Source organism: Macaca nemestrina, chromosome 10 (assembly GCF_043159975.1).
Source record: "Macaca nemestrina isolate mMacNem1 chromosome 10, mMacNem.hap1, whole genome shotgun sequence".
Classification (NCBI taxonomy): Eukaryota; Metazoa; Chordata; class Mammalia; order Primates; family Cercopithecidae; genus Macaca; species Macaca nemestrina.
The window spans coordinates 76,785,500-76,801,674 of NC_092134.1; the positions used below are offsets into that span (position 1 = coordinate 76,785,500).

General features: G+C 51.2%; 1 protein-coding gene across 15 annotated transcripts in view; it reads left to right on the top strand.

Moving 5' to 3' along the window:
• Positions 1-795: 795 nt before the first annotated feature.
• LOC105474131 (bromodomain adjacent to zinc finger domain 2A) overlaps positions 796-16,175 on the top strand; it is a 42,812-nt gene continuing 27,432 nt past the window's right edge. For 3 of the 15 annotated variants that reach the window (XM_011728559.3, XM_011728560.3, XM_011728562.3), the window contains exons 1-2: positions 798-824; positions 1,345-1,456. In XM_011728559.3, the coding sequence (XP_011726861.2) occupies positions 1,453-1,456 (4 nt within the window). In that variant the 5' untranslated portion in view covers positions 798-824; positions 1,345-1,452. Of the gene's footprint in view, positions 913-1,246; positions 1,457-6,723; positions 6,874-7,375; positions 7,522-10,750; positions 10,847-16,175 lie in introns of those variants that run through there. The other 12 variants (XM_071071587.1, XM_071071586.1, XM_071071588.1 and 9 more) reach the window with 12 other exon arrangements.

Here is a 16,175-nt window from a genome sequence, read left to right on the forward strand (position 1 = left end):
GAGTTTAATGAATTTTCAAGAAATAGTGATGAATACTGATCTTTGTTAAAATTGAATCAAAACGGTTCTCTACATCTTGGTTAGGCCTTCATGTCTTCAGAAAGTGTACTGAAATACTTCCTGACATTTTGGGCAAGTCTAAATAAAAGTTGCTTGTGATTGCTTGCGGCTATGCAGAGGCATATGAGGCCTAGTTCACCCTCTGTGAAGATCCCTTATGAAAGTCCAGAAAAGAGAATCTCAAGGGAATAGCAATTTTGAGGGTTGCTGGCTTGGGCTTCTAAACTAATGAAGTTAGGTTATTTTCCTTTCATTTTAGCCTACTGAAAGGTGCAGGGGTAGAAGGTGTATTTCACCATTTCAATTTAAAAGAAGCTTGCAAGGTCGGATTGGGTTCCCCTTGTGTTCTTTTCCGGGACCAGACTCATCCTACTGCCCTCTCGCGGTAGCACTGGAGACTCTGCAATAACTCTGATCCCATTTTCAAATCCACGAAGGCCATTTGCTGGGATGTGGCTCTCAGTTAAGGACTGTTTACAGACCAGCTGGGGCTTTTGTCCTGGGGAGGAGCCTGCATCTATAAGCTCCACCCGCTGAGGCCATCAAGTTAGGTAGAAGCTGGGCGGGGACAAGCTGAGCTCCCAATTCAGAGGCCCCTGGGGGCTGAAGGTTGGGGAGGGCTTTTTGGCGCGGCGCCAGGGGTGGAGTAGGGGCCTCTAAGCTTCCTTCCATCTGCCTATGACGTCCTTGGCAGCAGCCTCTCCCGCAGTCTCTACTGTGTCATGATCTGGACAGAAGGTGGAGCCCCTGAGCTGCTTGTGCTGGTAGTTTGCTCCCAGAAAAGCCTGGATTTGGGGAAATGCTGAGTTATGGGGGTGGGGACACTTCCTCTAGGTCCTGACTCTGGAGTGGGTAAGAAGCTGGTAGAAAAAGCCCTAGCGTACAGGTCAGCCCTTTCTGCTTTGTTTTCTCACGTCACCCGATACAGACCTGGGAACTGAAATCCTAAAGGTCTTTTGCATCCCTCCACCCCTTCCCCCAACACGTTCACGTCCTTCAGCGTTTATCGAGAACCTTCTCCCTCTCAGTAGCTGCAACTATTTATTTCCTTCCCCCTTTGCCCGCCTCTTCTACCACGCCACTGGAGTGTCAACACAGCTCTAACCTTCCTCCATATTTCTCCTGGTCTGCCCTGTCCTCGCCTCCTCCCTCTCTCCACCCAGAGAAGGCCCCGCCCTTCCCTCCTCCCTCCCCACCCAGTCTGTCACACAGGGACATCACCCTACAGCACTTCAGGCTGTGTGGTTCGCAGGAAGCATACACTGGCTTTTTGATTGTTGCTAGTTCCCAGCTCACAGTTTGGAAGGATCCAACACCAGCCTTCACGTGAAGTGGGGGCCCAAGGACAGTGAGGAGCTGGGTGGTCCCAACCTCGAGCCCTGCCAGCCTGACATGGGTGAGTATGGGGACCAGCCCCGGGGAAGGCCTGAGGGATGCCTACTCCCTCCCTGGCTGACTCAGCAGGGGTGGGGCCTAACCTTTGCTCATTTGGGGGGTGAAGGAGAGGAAACAGGACTCTGGGGGACGGGGGGGAAGGGCTCAGCTGGCGAGGCTGCCGACCACGGGATCCTGAGTATGGGCAAGCCCCAGCTCTAAGTAAGAGCCCCAGACGCACCTTAGGCCAGGGCTTTCCCAACCCCCTCCCCGCCGCCCCGTGGAGGATTGCCCCTGCTCCTCGCCATTTAAGCTGTTGAGATTCAAGGAAATTTTGACAGTACTCACTGCTAGCCCCCATAAAAGTAAAGCCCGCTTTTGGCAGTGCTGGAAGGTCTTGAAAGTGCCTCCCCTCCCTCTCATTTTTCTAAGGCCTTTTAAGTCTGCCTTCTCTCCTCCCCCACCTTGACCCACCTTCAGGTGGGGGCTGCACTGAGCAGCTGCTTCCTGTTGCCCCAGGGACTGAAGCAAGTTTGGTGGTGGTTGGGGGAAAACTGAACCAAAGTCGATTCTCGCGGTCCCACATCAGCCTCACTAGGGCTGCTATTGATGGCCCCCACACTACAGTTACTGAGGGCACTGAGTGGGAGGAAGGATTGAGGTTGAGAGGATAGGAGGTTTTTGCCCTCTTAGCTTCCTGATTCCAAATGCCCCACAGCTGTAGGGATGGGGCCCTGAGGAGCTGAAACACGGGGAACCTGTTCACCTAGTAGGGCGCTGCGCGTGACCCCCAGCAGGTTCGGCCTTGAGTTCCCTCTCCTGCATCCCTAGGGGCCTCCTAGGAGCCCATGTAGCTCTCGCTGCCTTCCCCGGCCACCTTTGTGAGGCGGTCTTTGCTGGTGCCCTGGCAGCGCGGGCAGAGCTTTCCCGAGTCCTTCCTTTCGGACCTACCACCATCCCCCACTTCACCGCAGAAGTTTGTCTCTTTCTGGGATCTGTTCTCTTCCTCCCATCTGGGATCCTTCCTGGTTCTGGCCCCTAGGAGACGCCACCCGCTTCCCTCTCCCCCAGTGGATCCTTCGCGACTGCTCTCCTGAGCGGTTGTCCTCACCTCGGTAGCTCCTGCCCCTTTAAGCACCACCTCCTCCCCTCCGCCGCCGCCGGCCCAGGGCTGGGGGAGGAGGCGCCGCCGCCGCCCGGCTCGGCCACCTGCGCCGCTGCCGCCGCCGCCGCCCGCGGCCCGGCCCTGCTCCAGGTGAGGCCCGGCACCCACCTCCAGCTCCGGAGTCCCCTGGCGGGCCGTTCCTGCGGTATCCTGCCCCGGGATCCCTGCTGCCCCGGGATTCGGGATCTGACTCTCCCCCTCAGGGAGCTGCCCTTCCTCTCTGCCCTGAACTATCTACTCGCCCATTTTTCCCCTATCCTTTGCGACCGGAATCCGGAGGCTTCTCACGCCTCTCCGCCATCCTCTCTCGAGTACCCTTCCTATTCTGGGCCCAGGATCTCCCCCTCCCCCGCGCCTTCCTCGCCAGAAAAATCTCCCGCGGTCTGGGTTTCGCCTCCTCCCCTCTGGAACTAGCGCTTTCCCACGCCTTCCTAACCCCAATGGGAGGGGGGATACCCACCCCAACTCCTCTCCTTCCCCGTAGTAAGGGGGGCGGGGGAGCAACATCGACAACACTATCTGCCCCTGCTCCGCTCAGCCCTTTAAGTTCAGCTAAGTCTCATCTAAACCTTTTCTGTAGTCCTCACCCCACCCTACATCTCCTGGAGCTTGGGGTCCAACCTCAGCACCGCCTACTGAGCCCAGGTGGGAAGGGCTCTCCTCTTGGGCCTAGGGTTGGTCGGTGCAGCCTAGGAAGGCCCCTCCCCCAGAACCTGGGAGCTGGGGGCTAGGGCGCTGCCGGAATCTTGTGCTTCAGGGCCTCAGGGACGGTTGGGAGAGAGTGGGTGGGGAGCTGGGGCTAAATCTCTAAGGGAGTTGGGGCGATGAGGAAGGCAAGAGAAGTCCAGTCTTCTCTGTTCCGGTGCAAAGGAAGCCCCCCGGCTCCCTAGGAAATAGGGGCTTTCTCTAACTTACAGGACCACCATAGAGAATCCCATTGGGAAGTTTGGAAACAAGACTGTGCGAATCTGAGGAGCCACCTGTCGACTTAAAGGGGAGAAAGGGGCCGGGGTGGGGTGGTGTTCGCCTGTAATCCCAGTACTTTGGGAGGCCAAGGCGGGCAGATCACTTGAGGTCAGGAGTTCTAAACCAGCCTGGGCAACATGGCAAAACCCCGTCTCTACAAAATATACAAAAATTAGCTGGTCGTGGTGGCGTGTGCCTGTAATCCCAGCTACTCGGGAGGTTGAGGCACAAGAATCGCTTGAACCTGGCAAGTGTAGGTTGCAGCAAGCTGAAATCACGACACTGCACTCCAGCCTGGGCGACAGAGCAAGACTGTCTCAAAAAAAAAAAAAAAAAAAAAAGTGGGGAAAGAAGGGGAGGGGTATGGTCCTTGTGATGTATTAGGAGAATCTAGCCTTTCCAGAATACACAGAAGGTGAAGACTTTTGCTTTAACTTGTGTGTGTGGGGGGGTGTCCAGCTAGAATGGTTACTCGGCTGAGAGCCATCTCCCTGCTAGACAGACCCTGTTAACAGTATGATCCATTCAGCCAGTGAGGGGAAGAGAGGTCTTTAATAATTATCCCACCTCCATTAGAGAATTCCCCCTCCGCCCCCAGTCCAGCTGCGTCCCTAGCTATGCTCTGTCATTTCCCACTCCTCACCTCCAGAATTAGGGGACTGGGTGTCAGGATCTGCTTCAGACTCTTCTAAGTCATGTTTGGAGGGGGTGCTGAGGGGAAGAGAGGGTGTTCAGCAGTGGTGTTTGGGGTTGGATGCCAGGAGTATCTGGTGGGGGAGAGGGAAGGACGTAGAGGGATGCAAACGAATCCCCTTCTCTCTCTTCCTCCTCCCAGCCCCAGCCATCTGGCTCCAGAGTGGAGCCAGGCACCGTGGCAGCTGACCCCAGAGTCAGGGAGGTGCCGCAGGAACACAGGAGGGTGAGAAATGGGGAGCAGGTGCTAGTTTGTCCCTCCCCATTCTCTTCATTACTAGTCCAGTGGCCTGGCTTGAGGTTCAGCCTATTCCCTGGAGACTCTCCTTACAAGTTGCTGATAAAATGACCATTTGCCCCTTCCCCTTTCTAGTAGCTTCCTGAAAGGAAATGGGTGGGGCAAAGAGAGGTGGGTGGGTGATCAGCCACATCTGATGGGATTGAGGAATGTTTGAGGACATTTGGGGTCAGTCTGCCCTCTGTCCTCTGGATGGGGGGAGAAGCACAGCTGCAGAATGGGAGGCCTTATAGCAGGAAGTAAACATCCAGCTGTTGGGCACACTGTCACCCCAACCTCATCCTTCCTCAGAGCAGGGAAGATCCTGATTAGATGAGATGAGGCGGGGGTCTCATTGAGGGATGAAGATGATTGCAGTCTTTCTGCACCAGATGGGAAGAATGGATCCTACCTCGTTTTCTTTTCTAATCCCAGGTGGTCCTCTCCTATCCAACACCCCTCTCCCAGCCGCTCCTGGCTGGAATAGTCCTAAAGGTTGCCCTGGAGACTAGGCCTGGGGCTCGGAAGGGGTGGGGGCAGTCAGTGGGGCACAGGAGTAACCGGCTCTTCCGGAGCACAGAGGAGCCAGCGGTGGGTGTATGTGGGTGTGGGGAGGGGCGTGGCTACACCCGTCTGACGGGCGCAGGCTCCTCCCCTGCCTGCCCAGTCCCCGACTGGCCGGCCCCCTTTAAGATTGGGAGCGGGAGGTAGGAAGATCCTCCCTCGTCTGCCCTGGAAAAGGGAAGGGAAGAAAAAGGGATACCAGCTTCCTTACCCCCACCCCCATCCCGCCGCCCTTGAGGCGTCAGTTTTATGCCTTTCTTCCCCAGCCTTTTTTATTTGGGGATAGAGAGGCATTTCTTAGCAGAAGTTTGCCAGAGCCCTCCTTTCTCTAGAAGGAAGGAAACCTCTCCTCTGAGTGTGACCTCCACCTACTCAGGGATTTGAGGTCGGCAGGCTGTTGGAGGAGTATTTTTTTTTTCCCCAAGGTGACCTGTAAATCTGTTGTTTCGACAGGGAGGAGAGAAGGGTTTTGGTTTCCACCTGCCTATTCCCTCCACTGGTAATCTACTTATCTCGAGAGAGGAAGAGAAACCCCCTTAACCTTCTCTATCTGTGGCCCACACACTCTATGAGCCTTTGCTAAAGCTAGCTTCCTTCTTATCCTCTCTGAGCCATTTGTAGGGGATGAGGGGTGGGGTGGAGTCTTTCCCCAAAACTCAGGAAGAGCCCACCCCTCTGTAGAGTAAGGAAATCCCATCTAGACTGATGGATCTCACCCCCCAACTCTGCCCATTTTTCAGATCTCTTTCCTCCTCAGACCCCCAGAGGAAAATGTATTTGTTGACACCCCCCCCCAACTTGCCAGAGTTTCATCATCCCCACTCTGTCGCTTTTCCAGAATATTCAGCAGCCTGAGCTTTGCACAGTTTAGGCCATTGTTTCTAGAACTGCGTTGCACTGAATTGAATGGGAATTATCTTGAAGCCTGCAGAGTGTTGAGTTGCAAGGAAAGGAAACCAGGTTAACTTTCTTGTCATATTTTATCCACTATTTGACCTTGAAGAAGTCATTGAACCTCTTTGGGTCTTAATTTCTTCATCTGATGAAGGAGAGGATGAACTAGAAATTCTCTAAGCTCTAATATCATATGACACTGTTCTTCATCCTGGGGCTCTGCAATAGACATTTTAGGTGACAGCCAAACTCTAGTCCTCTGCTAGATTTTACTTTTCTGTTCTGAGTTTTCTTTTCTTTTTTTTTTTTTTTTTTGAGACGGAGTCTCGCTCTGCCGCCCAGGCTGGAGTGCAGTGGCCGGATCTCAGCTCACTGCAAGCTCCGCCTCCCGGGTTCACGCCATTCTCCTGCCTCAGCCTCCCCAGTAGCTGGGACTACAGGCGCCCGCCACCTCGCCCGGCTAGTTTTTTGTATTTCTTAGTAGAGACGGGGTTTCACCGTGTCAGCCAGGATGGTCTCGATCTCCTGACCTCGTGATCCGCCCGCCTCGGCCTCCCAAAGTGCTGGGATTACAGGCTTGAGCCACCGCGCCCGGCCTGTTCTGAGTTTTCACACAGTTATGTAGCCCTGTCAGAAAAAAATTACCAGAATTATAGAATGGGTGGACATTTGTGACATCTTTTTGCTGATTAGTTTTCAGCTTATCCTTTACTTCTCTGACTGCATTTAGGCTACACTCAGGTCTTTGCTGTCTGGTTCCAGAGCCGAACCTTCTTTCCCCTACGCACAGGAATCTTTCCTTTCCAGTGACCAGGACCCTGCAGATGTCGCCAGCAAAGTGGTGATCCAGGCAGGACCAGGCAGCACTGAAGGGACAGAGGTGAGTGGGTGGCAGACTCTCTTGCCTTTCCCCATCCCTTTAGCGCCCTGAGTGAGTAACCTTTCTATTTCCACGTTTCCATTACCCTACCTGGGAAACAACTGCCCCCGAAATTCCCCTGACTCTCACCCCCTACCAGCTTGTTAGAGAAGTGGCACATGCCTTTGGGCCTAGACATTTGGTCTAGTCTTTTAGGTTAACCTTGGAACTGTGGCACGCCTTTCAGTTTGCCCTGTGTGAAGCAGGACTACTGCCGCCATGAGATGCGGGTGCAGAGGGAGCTGCCAGGTGGGCATGGTGGCCAGGGTTGCAGGAGACACAGCGGCGCTAGGACCCAGGTCCGGGTCGGGAAGAGAGGCTGGCAGGCTTTAGGACCCTGTGGCGGAGGCCGCGTGGGGAGACTCTCTCCTGGCCGAGGCTTCTCCGCCCCCTCCGGCTGCGACTCACTCCTCCCCCGCCGGCCATGTTGGCTCCTCTCGGGCCCCGCGGTTGAGCCGCGTCCCCCTCCCCCCTCCCGGACCCCGGACCCCAGACCCCCTCCCCCAGCGGGCGTCTCCACCCCTTCTGGCGCCCGGAGCGCGGCCATGTGAACTGCCTGTTACCCGGGGAGAGACGAGCCCCGAGCCTGGCTGGACGCCGCTGCCTCAGGTTTGTGGGGTCTGTGGCCAGGGGCCTGAGGGGGAGAGAGCCCCACTTTCATCCCAGACTTCCCCCGGGGAACAGAGGCTCCAGAGCCGGCTTGAACCTCGCCGGGGCAGGAAGCCGACTGGAGCTTATTTCCTGAGAGGATCCAACCTGAGGCGAGGGTCTCCTTGCCCTGGGGTCTGGGAGGAGAACAGGGCTGGTGGGGCTGCTGTGGACCCCGGATGGGGCCGCGGGGGCAGGAGGAGCTGTAGGGGCTCCTGGCGACGACTGTGAGGAGGCGGAGAAGCCACCTGGCTGGTGGAGATGACTCCTATGGGGGACTTGGGGTGGAATCCCCGGGAGGGGCTCCACCTCCTCGGGTGGGGGTGGGGATTGCCTGAGCGCGAGTGGTGGGTGAAGGGGTTCCCTTGGCGGGTTAAACGCTCCGTTTGCAGGGAGCTGGGCATTTTGGCTGCGGTGAGTGGAGGGCGGAAGGGGTTTCCAGGGGTCTGAGGGTGTCTCCCTCGGGGAGCGCACTCATTCTCTTGAGCGTGGAGATCAGCAGAGGGCCTTCCTTGCTGAGGGTGGTGCTGCGCTTGGCTCGGGGCCCTCGCGTCCCGGGAGAATCCCCCATTCCAGGGATGGAGGTTGATAGGGCTTCCGCTGAGGCTTTTGAATTTGAGCTGGGCTGAGGGGCAGAAGGGAAGAATAAATAGGAATTCCTTTTTCCAGGGAGATTCCCCAGTGAGGGGATCCCCGCTTCCGTGGCAGAAAGGTGATATCGCATCATCCCTTTCTTTCTCGGTGTTCCCAGTTTTCAGAAGAAGGCAATGCCAATAGCAGTTATCCTTTGTAGGGTTTATTGAAGTGAGAGATTTGTCTGCTTTGGGGGAAGACGGAGGGGGATAGCTTGCACCTCCATCTGTACACAAACAGCCCCTCCCCCAGCCTCCCGCAGGAAGTGGCCGGGAAATGGCAGCTGTGCGTTTGCTGCTGCGTGTCTTGTTGTTTTGAAATGTCCATTTTAATCAGATTTGGTTTCATTTTCTGAAGCCTTCTGGGCAAGCTTGGATCTTGCCAACCATGTGGTCCGAGAGACCTTTCGTTGGACTTTTTTTTTTTTTTTTTTTGCTAACTTGTCAATTGGAAGTAGTCAACTTCAGTTGACTCACGTATCCCAATCCCTCCTCCCGAACATCTCTGTCTTCCTGTCTGGTTTTGTTTTGTTTTCCCTTGAGCTAGAGGTCATAGAGATACAAACTCAGTTACCTACCAGCGGGGTACACTCTATATAAGTGATGCAAATTCCCTCAGCATAGAGAGCTGTCAGGGAGACTAGGGATCTTTTGTGGCACGAGTAGCTTCTTGGGGTCCTACTTAGTATAGTTATTATGACAGTTTCTATATTGCAGAGCACCTGAGCTAGGGAGCTTGTGAAGAAGGATAGATTCTGAGAAGTGGAGGAAGAGGAAGATGTGAGGAAGATTTAACTATTAGATGGATTTGTGTGTTGGGGGTAGGGACTGATTTACAGACTGAGATTGGTGAACTCGGTCCTCAGTGGTGATTCTAGCCTAAGGGCAGCCCCTGTGGGAAGCCTGTTATTTAACTGAGGGTGCTGGAGATACTACCTTCTGCAGAACCAGCTAATTAGAATAGTACAGTTTGTTATCATATGACTTACTCTTTAATCCATAAAAGAACATCTCCCCTTTTATTCTTCTTGGAGATTGGTAAGCATTTCCTCTGTTCCCTGCGAAGTCATGTGCCCAGATTTTTTTTTCTTTCTTTTCAGTTGATAATCCCAGGATATTTCTCCTGTAACATATAGTGATGGACTGTGTGCTATGTCCCCAGGCATTTTGTTGCACACTGGATTTGGTTAGGGGCAACAGTTGGCCACATAATTTTATTTTTCTTTCTTTCTTTTTTTTTTTTTTTTTTGAGACGGAATTTTGCTCTTGTCGCCCAGGCTGGAGTGCAGTGGTATGATCTCGGCTTACTGCAACCTCTGCCTCCCGGGTTCAAGCGAGTCGCCTGCCTCAGCCTCCCGAGTAGCTGGCATTACAGGAGCCCGCCACCACATCTGGCTAATTTCTTTATTTTTAGTAGAGATGGGGTTTCATCATGTTGGCCAGGCTGGTCTTGAATTCCTGACCTCAGGTGATCTACCCACCTCGGCGTCCCAAACTGCAGGGATTACAAGTGTGAGCCACCACGCCTGGTCTCTTTTCTTTTCTCTTTTTTTTTTTTGAGATAGGGTCTCACTCCGACGCCCAGGCTGGAGTGCATCATGGCTCATTGCAGCCCCAACCTCTTCAGCTCAAGTGATCCTCCCACCTCAGCCCGCTGAGTAGCTGGGACTACAGACACGCACCACCACACCTGGCTAATTTTTTGTAATTTTTGTAGAGGTGGGGTTTTGCCACTTTGCACAGGCTGGTCTTGAACTCCTGGGCTCAAGTGACCCGTCCGCTTTAGCCTCCCAAAGTACTGAGATTACAGGCATGAGCCACCATGCCCAGCCTATGACCACAGGATTTTAGATTTTGAAAGATAAAGTTGTTGTTTTTTTTTTTGAGATGGAGTCTTGCACTGTTGCCCAGGCTGGAGTACAGTGGCACCATCTCAACTCACTGCAACCTTCGTCTCCCAGGTTCAAGTGATCCTCCTGCCTCAGCCCTCCAGTAGCTGGAATTACAGGCATGCACCACCGTGCCTGGCTAATTTTTGTTTTTTTTTGTTTTGTTTTTTTTTTGTTTTTTTGAGACGGAGTCTCGCTCTGTCACCCAGGCTGGAGTGCAGTGGCCTGATCTCAGCTCACTGCAAGCTCCGCCTCCTGGGTTCACACCATTCTCCGGCCTCAGCCTCCCGAGTAGCTGGGACTACAGGTGCCCGCCACCTCGCCCGGCTAGTTTTTTGTATTTCTTAATAGAGACGGGGTTTCACCGTGTAAGCCAGGATGGTCTTGATCTCCTGACCTCGTGATCCGCCCGTCTCGGCCTCCCAAAGTGCTGGGATTACAGGCTTGAGCCACCGCGCCCGGCCAATGTTTGTATTTTTAGTAGAGACGGGGTTTCGCCATGTTGGTCAGGCTGGTCTCGAACTCGAACTCAGCCTCCCAAAGTGCTGGGGTTACAGGTGTGAGCCACCACGCCCAGCCTTGGAAGATAAAGTTTTAAGATTATTTGGACTATTCTGAAAACTACCTAAGCCTGTCATTTAAATCATCCTTTCACTATTTATTTTCCAGGCAAAAACCTCCCACCTAGATGAAGATCCCTAGATAAAAGATCCAGTATGGGAGCAGATAGACACTTATGATTGTGTGACAGTGACATCATCACTAGTAAGATAGCATCATTGCTCTTCTCACTGGGGCTGTTGGGGTTTTTCATATTCTGGAAACAGTAAAAACAAGTCCATCTGTCAGCATCCTTTTTTCTTTTTTTTTTTTTTTTTTTTTTTTTTTGAGACGGAGTCTCGCTGTGTCTCCCAGGCTGGAGTGCAGTGGCGTGATCTCGGCTCACTGCAAGCTCCGCCTCCCGGGTTCACGCCATTCTCCCGCCTCAGCCTCCCAAGTAGCTGAGACTACAGGCGCCCGCCACCACGCCCGGCTAGTTTTTTGTATTTTTAGTAGAGACGGGGTTTCACCATGTTAGCCAGGATAGTCTCGATCTCCTGACCTCGTGATCCACCCGCCTCGGCCTCCCAAAGTGCTGGGATTACAGGCTTGAGCCACCGCGCCCGGCCAGCATCCTTTTTCTTGCCCCTGATTAGTTCCTTTAAGTTGCTGTCCAATGGGGTTGATTTTAAGTTCCCCTTTCTTCAGCCTTTGGTTACCTGAACTGGCACTTGGCAGAACAGCAAGTTGATTTTCCCTGTTTGGGTGTTAAAAGAGTAAAGAAAGGAGAAAGAACTACTCCTGAGTCTTTGGACTTTTAAAAGAAAAGCTGATTTTAAGAAAATAGTGATTTCATTTGATACATGATTGAACTGGGAGCTGAAAGAAGCAAACCTTTCATGGCCTTCTTATAAAATGGGTGCATTTTTCTGTCAAGAGAAATATGTTTCTTAATATTTTAAGCTTCTTGATGAAAGAAAAAATCTGAGATGTAAAGAGAGCTATATGGGCTGATCCCAGAGCCAGTCTAGAATGAAAAGTTCATCTTGTAGTCTTGCGGCTCTGGAATCAAGTATTACTAGGAGAAAAGCAAAGCTTGTTAAGGTTACAGTGTCTTCTGCTGTTGACCTTTCTTGTCACCACTGAAGAGGTGAAGCACCAAACTGCTATTTTTGTTGTTAAAACAGTATAGAAGTTAGTAATTGATAGTGATGTTTGACCTTGTGTGAGATGTATCAAGAGCAGCAATAATGCCAAGTATAAAATTTGAGGTAATTCCCGGGGCAAATAATCTTCTTGGTTTGTTTCTTAGAATGTTGGTGTCCTCATATGCCTATGTATAGCCCAAATGAATAGTTTCTCAGTATTATCTCATGTGGGTCAGAAGGACTATTTTTTACCAGCTTGTCAGTCTGCCTAATTTTGAAATTAAATTGTGCAAAACAAAAAATCCCATCTTTGAAGACATCTGGAAATTGTTTGTCACTAGCAGTAAAAGTAGCATTGGCTTAGTGTTTTGTCTTGTTTCCTCATTAAAGAGAACAATTATTATGGGGGCATTTTGCAGACTAAAATACTGTAATCTTGCCAAAAATTTACCAAACAAAGGAAGAAGTTTTTTTTTTTTTTTTTTTTTTTTTTCCTGAGACGGAGTCTGGCTCTGTCTCCCAGGCTGGAGTGCAGTGGCCGGATCTCAGCTCACTGCAAACTCTGCCTCCCGGGTTCACGCCGTTCTCCTGCCTCAGCCTCCCAAGTAGCTGGGACTACAGGCGCCCGCCATCTCGCCCGGCTAGATTTTTGTATTTTTTTAGTAGAGATGGGGTTTCACCGGGTTAGCCAGGATGGTCTTGATCTCCTGACCTCGTGATCCGCCCGTGTCGGCCTCCCAAAGTGCTGGGATTACAGGCTTGAGCCACGGCGCCTGGCCTAGAAGTTTTTAAGAGATAGGTCGTCTTCCTACTTTTAGTCTTTTGAGGTTGGACTCTGTAACCTGCCTCGCGAATGGGGTCCTTAACCTGCCTGCTTAGCTGATTTTTCGGGGTGGAAAAGGTAGAGTCCTGAACTGTTAGAGTTGAAATTCTGGCCAGGCACGGTGGCTCAGCCTGCAATCCTAGCACTTTGGGAGGCTGAGGCGGGCAGATCACCTGAAGTCAGGAGTTTAAGACCAGCCTGACCAACATGATGAAACTCCGTCTCTACTAAAAATATGAAAATTAGCCAGGCGCGGTGGCTCACGCCTGTAATCCCAGCACTTTGGGAGGCCGAGGCGGGCGGATCACGAGGTCAGGAGATCGAGACCATCCTGGCTAACACGGTGAAACCCCGTCTCTACTAAAAATGCAAAAAATTAGCCGGGCGAGGCGGCGGGCGCCTGTAGTCCCAGCTACTCGGGAGGCTGAGGCAGGAGAATGGGGTGAACCCGGGAGGCGGAGCTTGCAGTGAGCCGAGATTGCGCCATTGCACTCCAGCCTGGGCGACTAAGCGAGACTCTGTCTCAAAAAAAAAAAAAAAAAAAAAAAGAAAATTAGCTGGGCGTGGTGGCGGGCACCTGTAATCCCAGCTACTCGGGAGGCTAAGGCAGGAGAATTGCTTGAACTGGGGAGATGGAGGTTGCAGTGAGCCGAGATCGTGCCACTGCACCCCAGCCTGGGCGACAGAGCCACATTGTCTCAAAAAAAAAAAAAAAAGAAAGAAATTCTAAGAAACAATCAGAGCTGAAAGAGGGAAATAACCTTAATATAACCTCTGGACTGTGGCCTTTAGTGTCTTGCAATTTCAGAGGCATTCCCGGTCTTCTGAGAGTAAAGTGACCGGAAGTGTGGCAGAAAATCTAACCTGTAGTTTCTTTAATTAACAAATGTATAAAAACCTATTATATGCCTTGAGTGTTCTGTTAAACCAAGCAGAACGTTTTATTAATTCAGAGCTTACATTTATTTATTTTTCTCTTTTGTTCATTTGGTTGAGAACAGTGGTGCGATCATAGCCCACTGCAGCCTCCAGCTCCTGGGCTCAAATAATCCTCCTACCTCAGCCTCCGGAGAACTTGGCACTACAGGCATATGCCACCACGCCTAGCTAATTTATTGCCTTTTTACATTATCAGTACTTCCCTATTTTCAGGCCTTATTTTCTTCAAGGAGTGGCTATCTAAGTACGTCAAGATTTGGGGCCTTTCTTCCCTCTTGAAATTTTTATCTCTGTGAAGTATGAAGCTGAATTTTTTTTTGTTTTCTGAAAATAGTAAGAGCAAAGCCCATGACCTTCACTGGAGAGTAAGCTGGTAGTGGCAGAAAGGTAGATTTACTCATTCATTTGTTCAGTCCGTGGACTCAACAAATATTTCCTTTGGTTCTTTCGTATACTTAACACTAAATTAGGTGCTGGAGATATAATGGTGGAACTTACATCCAACTGATGCTGTGGAACCAACATAATGTAGAATAAATAAGGACAGAGAACAGTCATCTTTGAAATCTTCTGAATAGTCTGGACATGACAGTTTTCTTTGAGTAGCCCCCTCTTAGTGTAGTCTTCCTTCTTTCATTATCTTTGTTCTGCCTCACTTGGAGTCCTGACTAGGAAAGGTAGTTAAGGAGAGGATGGATATTTTGAGCCTTGGTCAGTATATGATATATTTTGTGTGAGTCAGAGTTGAAGGCAAGCTTGTTACCAGGGCAGTCAGAATGGGTTATCGTGATTGGAGAAGAGGGCATATTTATTTTGTGGCTTGGTACTTGGAATTTTTTTTTTTTTTTTAATGTAGAGATGGGGTCTCACTATGTTGCCCAGGCCAGTCTTGAATTCCTGGCCTCAAGTGATCCTGCTGAGGTTATATAGGCATGAGCCACCTCTCCTGGCCTACTTGGAACTCTTATTGGTGGAGGAAGATGGCTTAGCCAGGGACATGAGATTTTTAGATACAAAAGTGAAAGCATCCTCATTTGCAGTGTCAGGAACTGGGACCAGTGAAAACTTGGAACTTTCCCAAGGTGTGGGGTAGGAATGGGACAGCTTTTGCATTAGAACGGAGTTTCTCAGCCTTGGCACTATTGATATGTGGGCCAGATAATATCTTTGTTGTGGGGGGGCCGTCCTGTGTGTTGAAGGATGCCTAGCAGCATCTCTGGCTTCTGCTTACTAGATGCCAGTAGCACAGACCTTCAGAGATTACTAAATGTCCCCTACAGGGCAGAATTGCCCCGGATGATAACCTCTGTATTCGAGTGTAGTGGGTGATCCAGAGATGTGTAGAGTTAAGAAATACCCTTCGGCCGGGTGCGGTGGCTCAAGCCTGTAATCCCAGCACTTTGGGAGGCCAAGATGGGCGGATCACGAGGTCAGGAGATTGAGACCATCCTGGCTAACACGGTGAAATCCCGTCTCTACTTAAAAAAAAGTACAAAAAACTAGCTGGGCGTGGTGGCGGGCGCCTGTAGTCCCAGCTACATTCTCTCCGGCTGAGGCAGGAGAATGGCGTGAACCCGGGAGGCGGAACTTGCAGTGAGCCAAGATCGCGCCACTGCACTCCAGCCTGGGCGACAGAGCGAGACTCCGTCTCAAAAAAAAAAAAAAGAAATATCCTTCATGATGTTCACAATTACAAAGCTAAAATGTAGTGGTGTGATTTTTACTATAGAATTTGCCTTTGCTGTTTAGTCAGGACAAACATTTGAAATCTCTCTCATCCACCCCCAACTCCATCTTAGAAACCTCCCATTTGTGAGATTTTGGTGTACTACATGAGAAGAATGAACCAAAGAGCTGCAGGGACCACCGCAATATCCAGCTGTAGGGTGTTAATGTGTCTTGTTGTCCTGGGGGGTAGCCTCAGAGGCTGGAGGGTTAGAAGTGGTCAGAGAGGACACCTGTAACAGTGTTGAAATATGTAATATTTATTTAAACACTTTGTGCTTTGTCAGCCTTTTTCTTTTCTCTTCTTTTCTCTTCTCTTCTCTTTTTTTTTTGAGATGGAGGCTCACTCTGTCGCCCAAACTGGAGTGGTGCGATCTGGGCTCACTGCAACCTCCGCCTCCTGGGTTCAGCCTCCCGAGTAGCTGGGACTACAGGTGCCCGCCACTGCACCTGGCTAATTTTTTGTATTTTTAGTAGAGATGGGGTTTCACCATGTTAGCCAGGATGGTCTCGATCTCCTGACCTCGTGATCCGCTTGCCTCAGCCTCCCAAAGTGCTGGGATTACAGGCGTGAGCCACTGCTCCCGGTGTTGTCAGCCTTTTTCTATTAAAACCGTGTCACAGGCCCACAGAGTAGCTCTTTGATTGGGACTGAGAGAAAAGCAACCTATTTGGCCCTGTGGGGAGGGCTTTATTGCTTCAAGCTTATAGGACAATGTCCCTTATCTTACAAATGAAACATAGGAGCTCTTAAAAGATCCATGTATATACAGCTGGGACTGGGCTGGGTGCTTGCCTGAATGTACTTCCTGGTGTGACAGTCATCTGCTACTCTAGGGGTTGGGCACTGGCTGATTTCTTTTCTCGTTTGGCGAAAATCCTATTAGTTCAAAGGGAGATACCCTCCTTTGCTTTACTG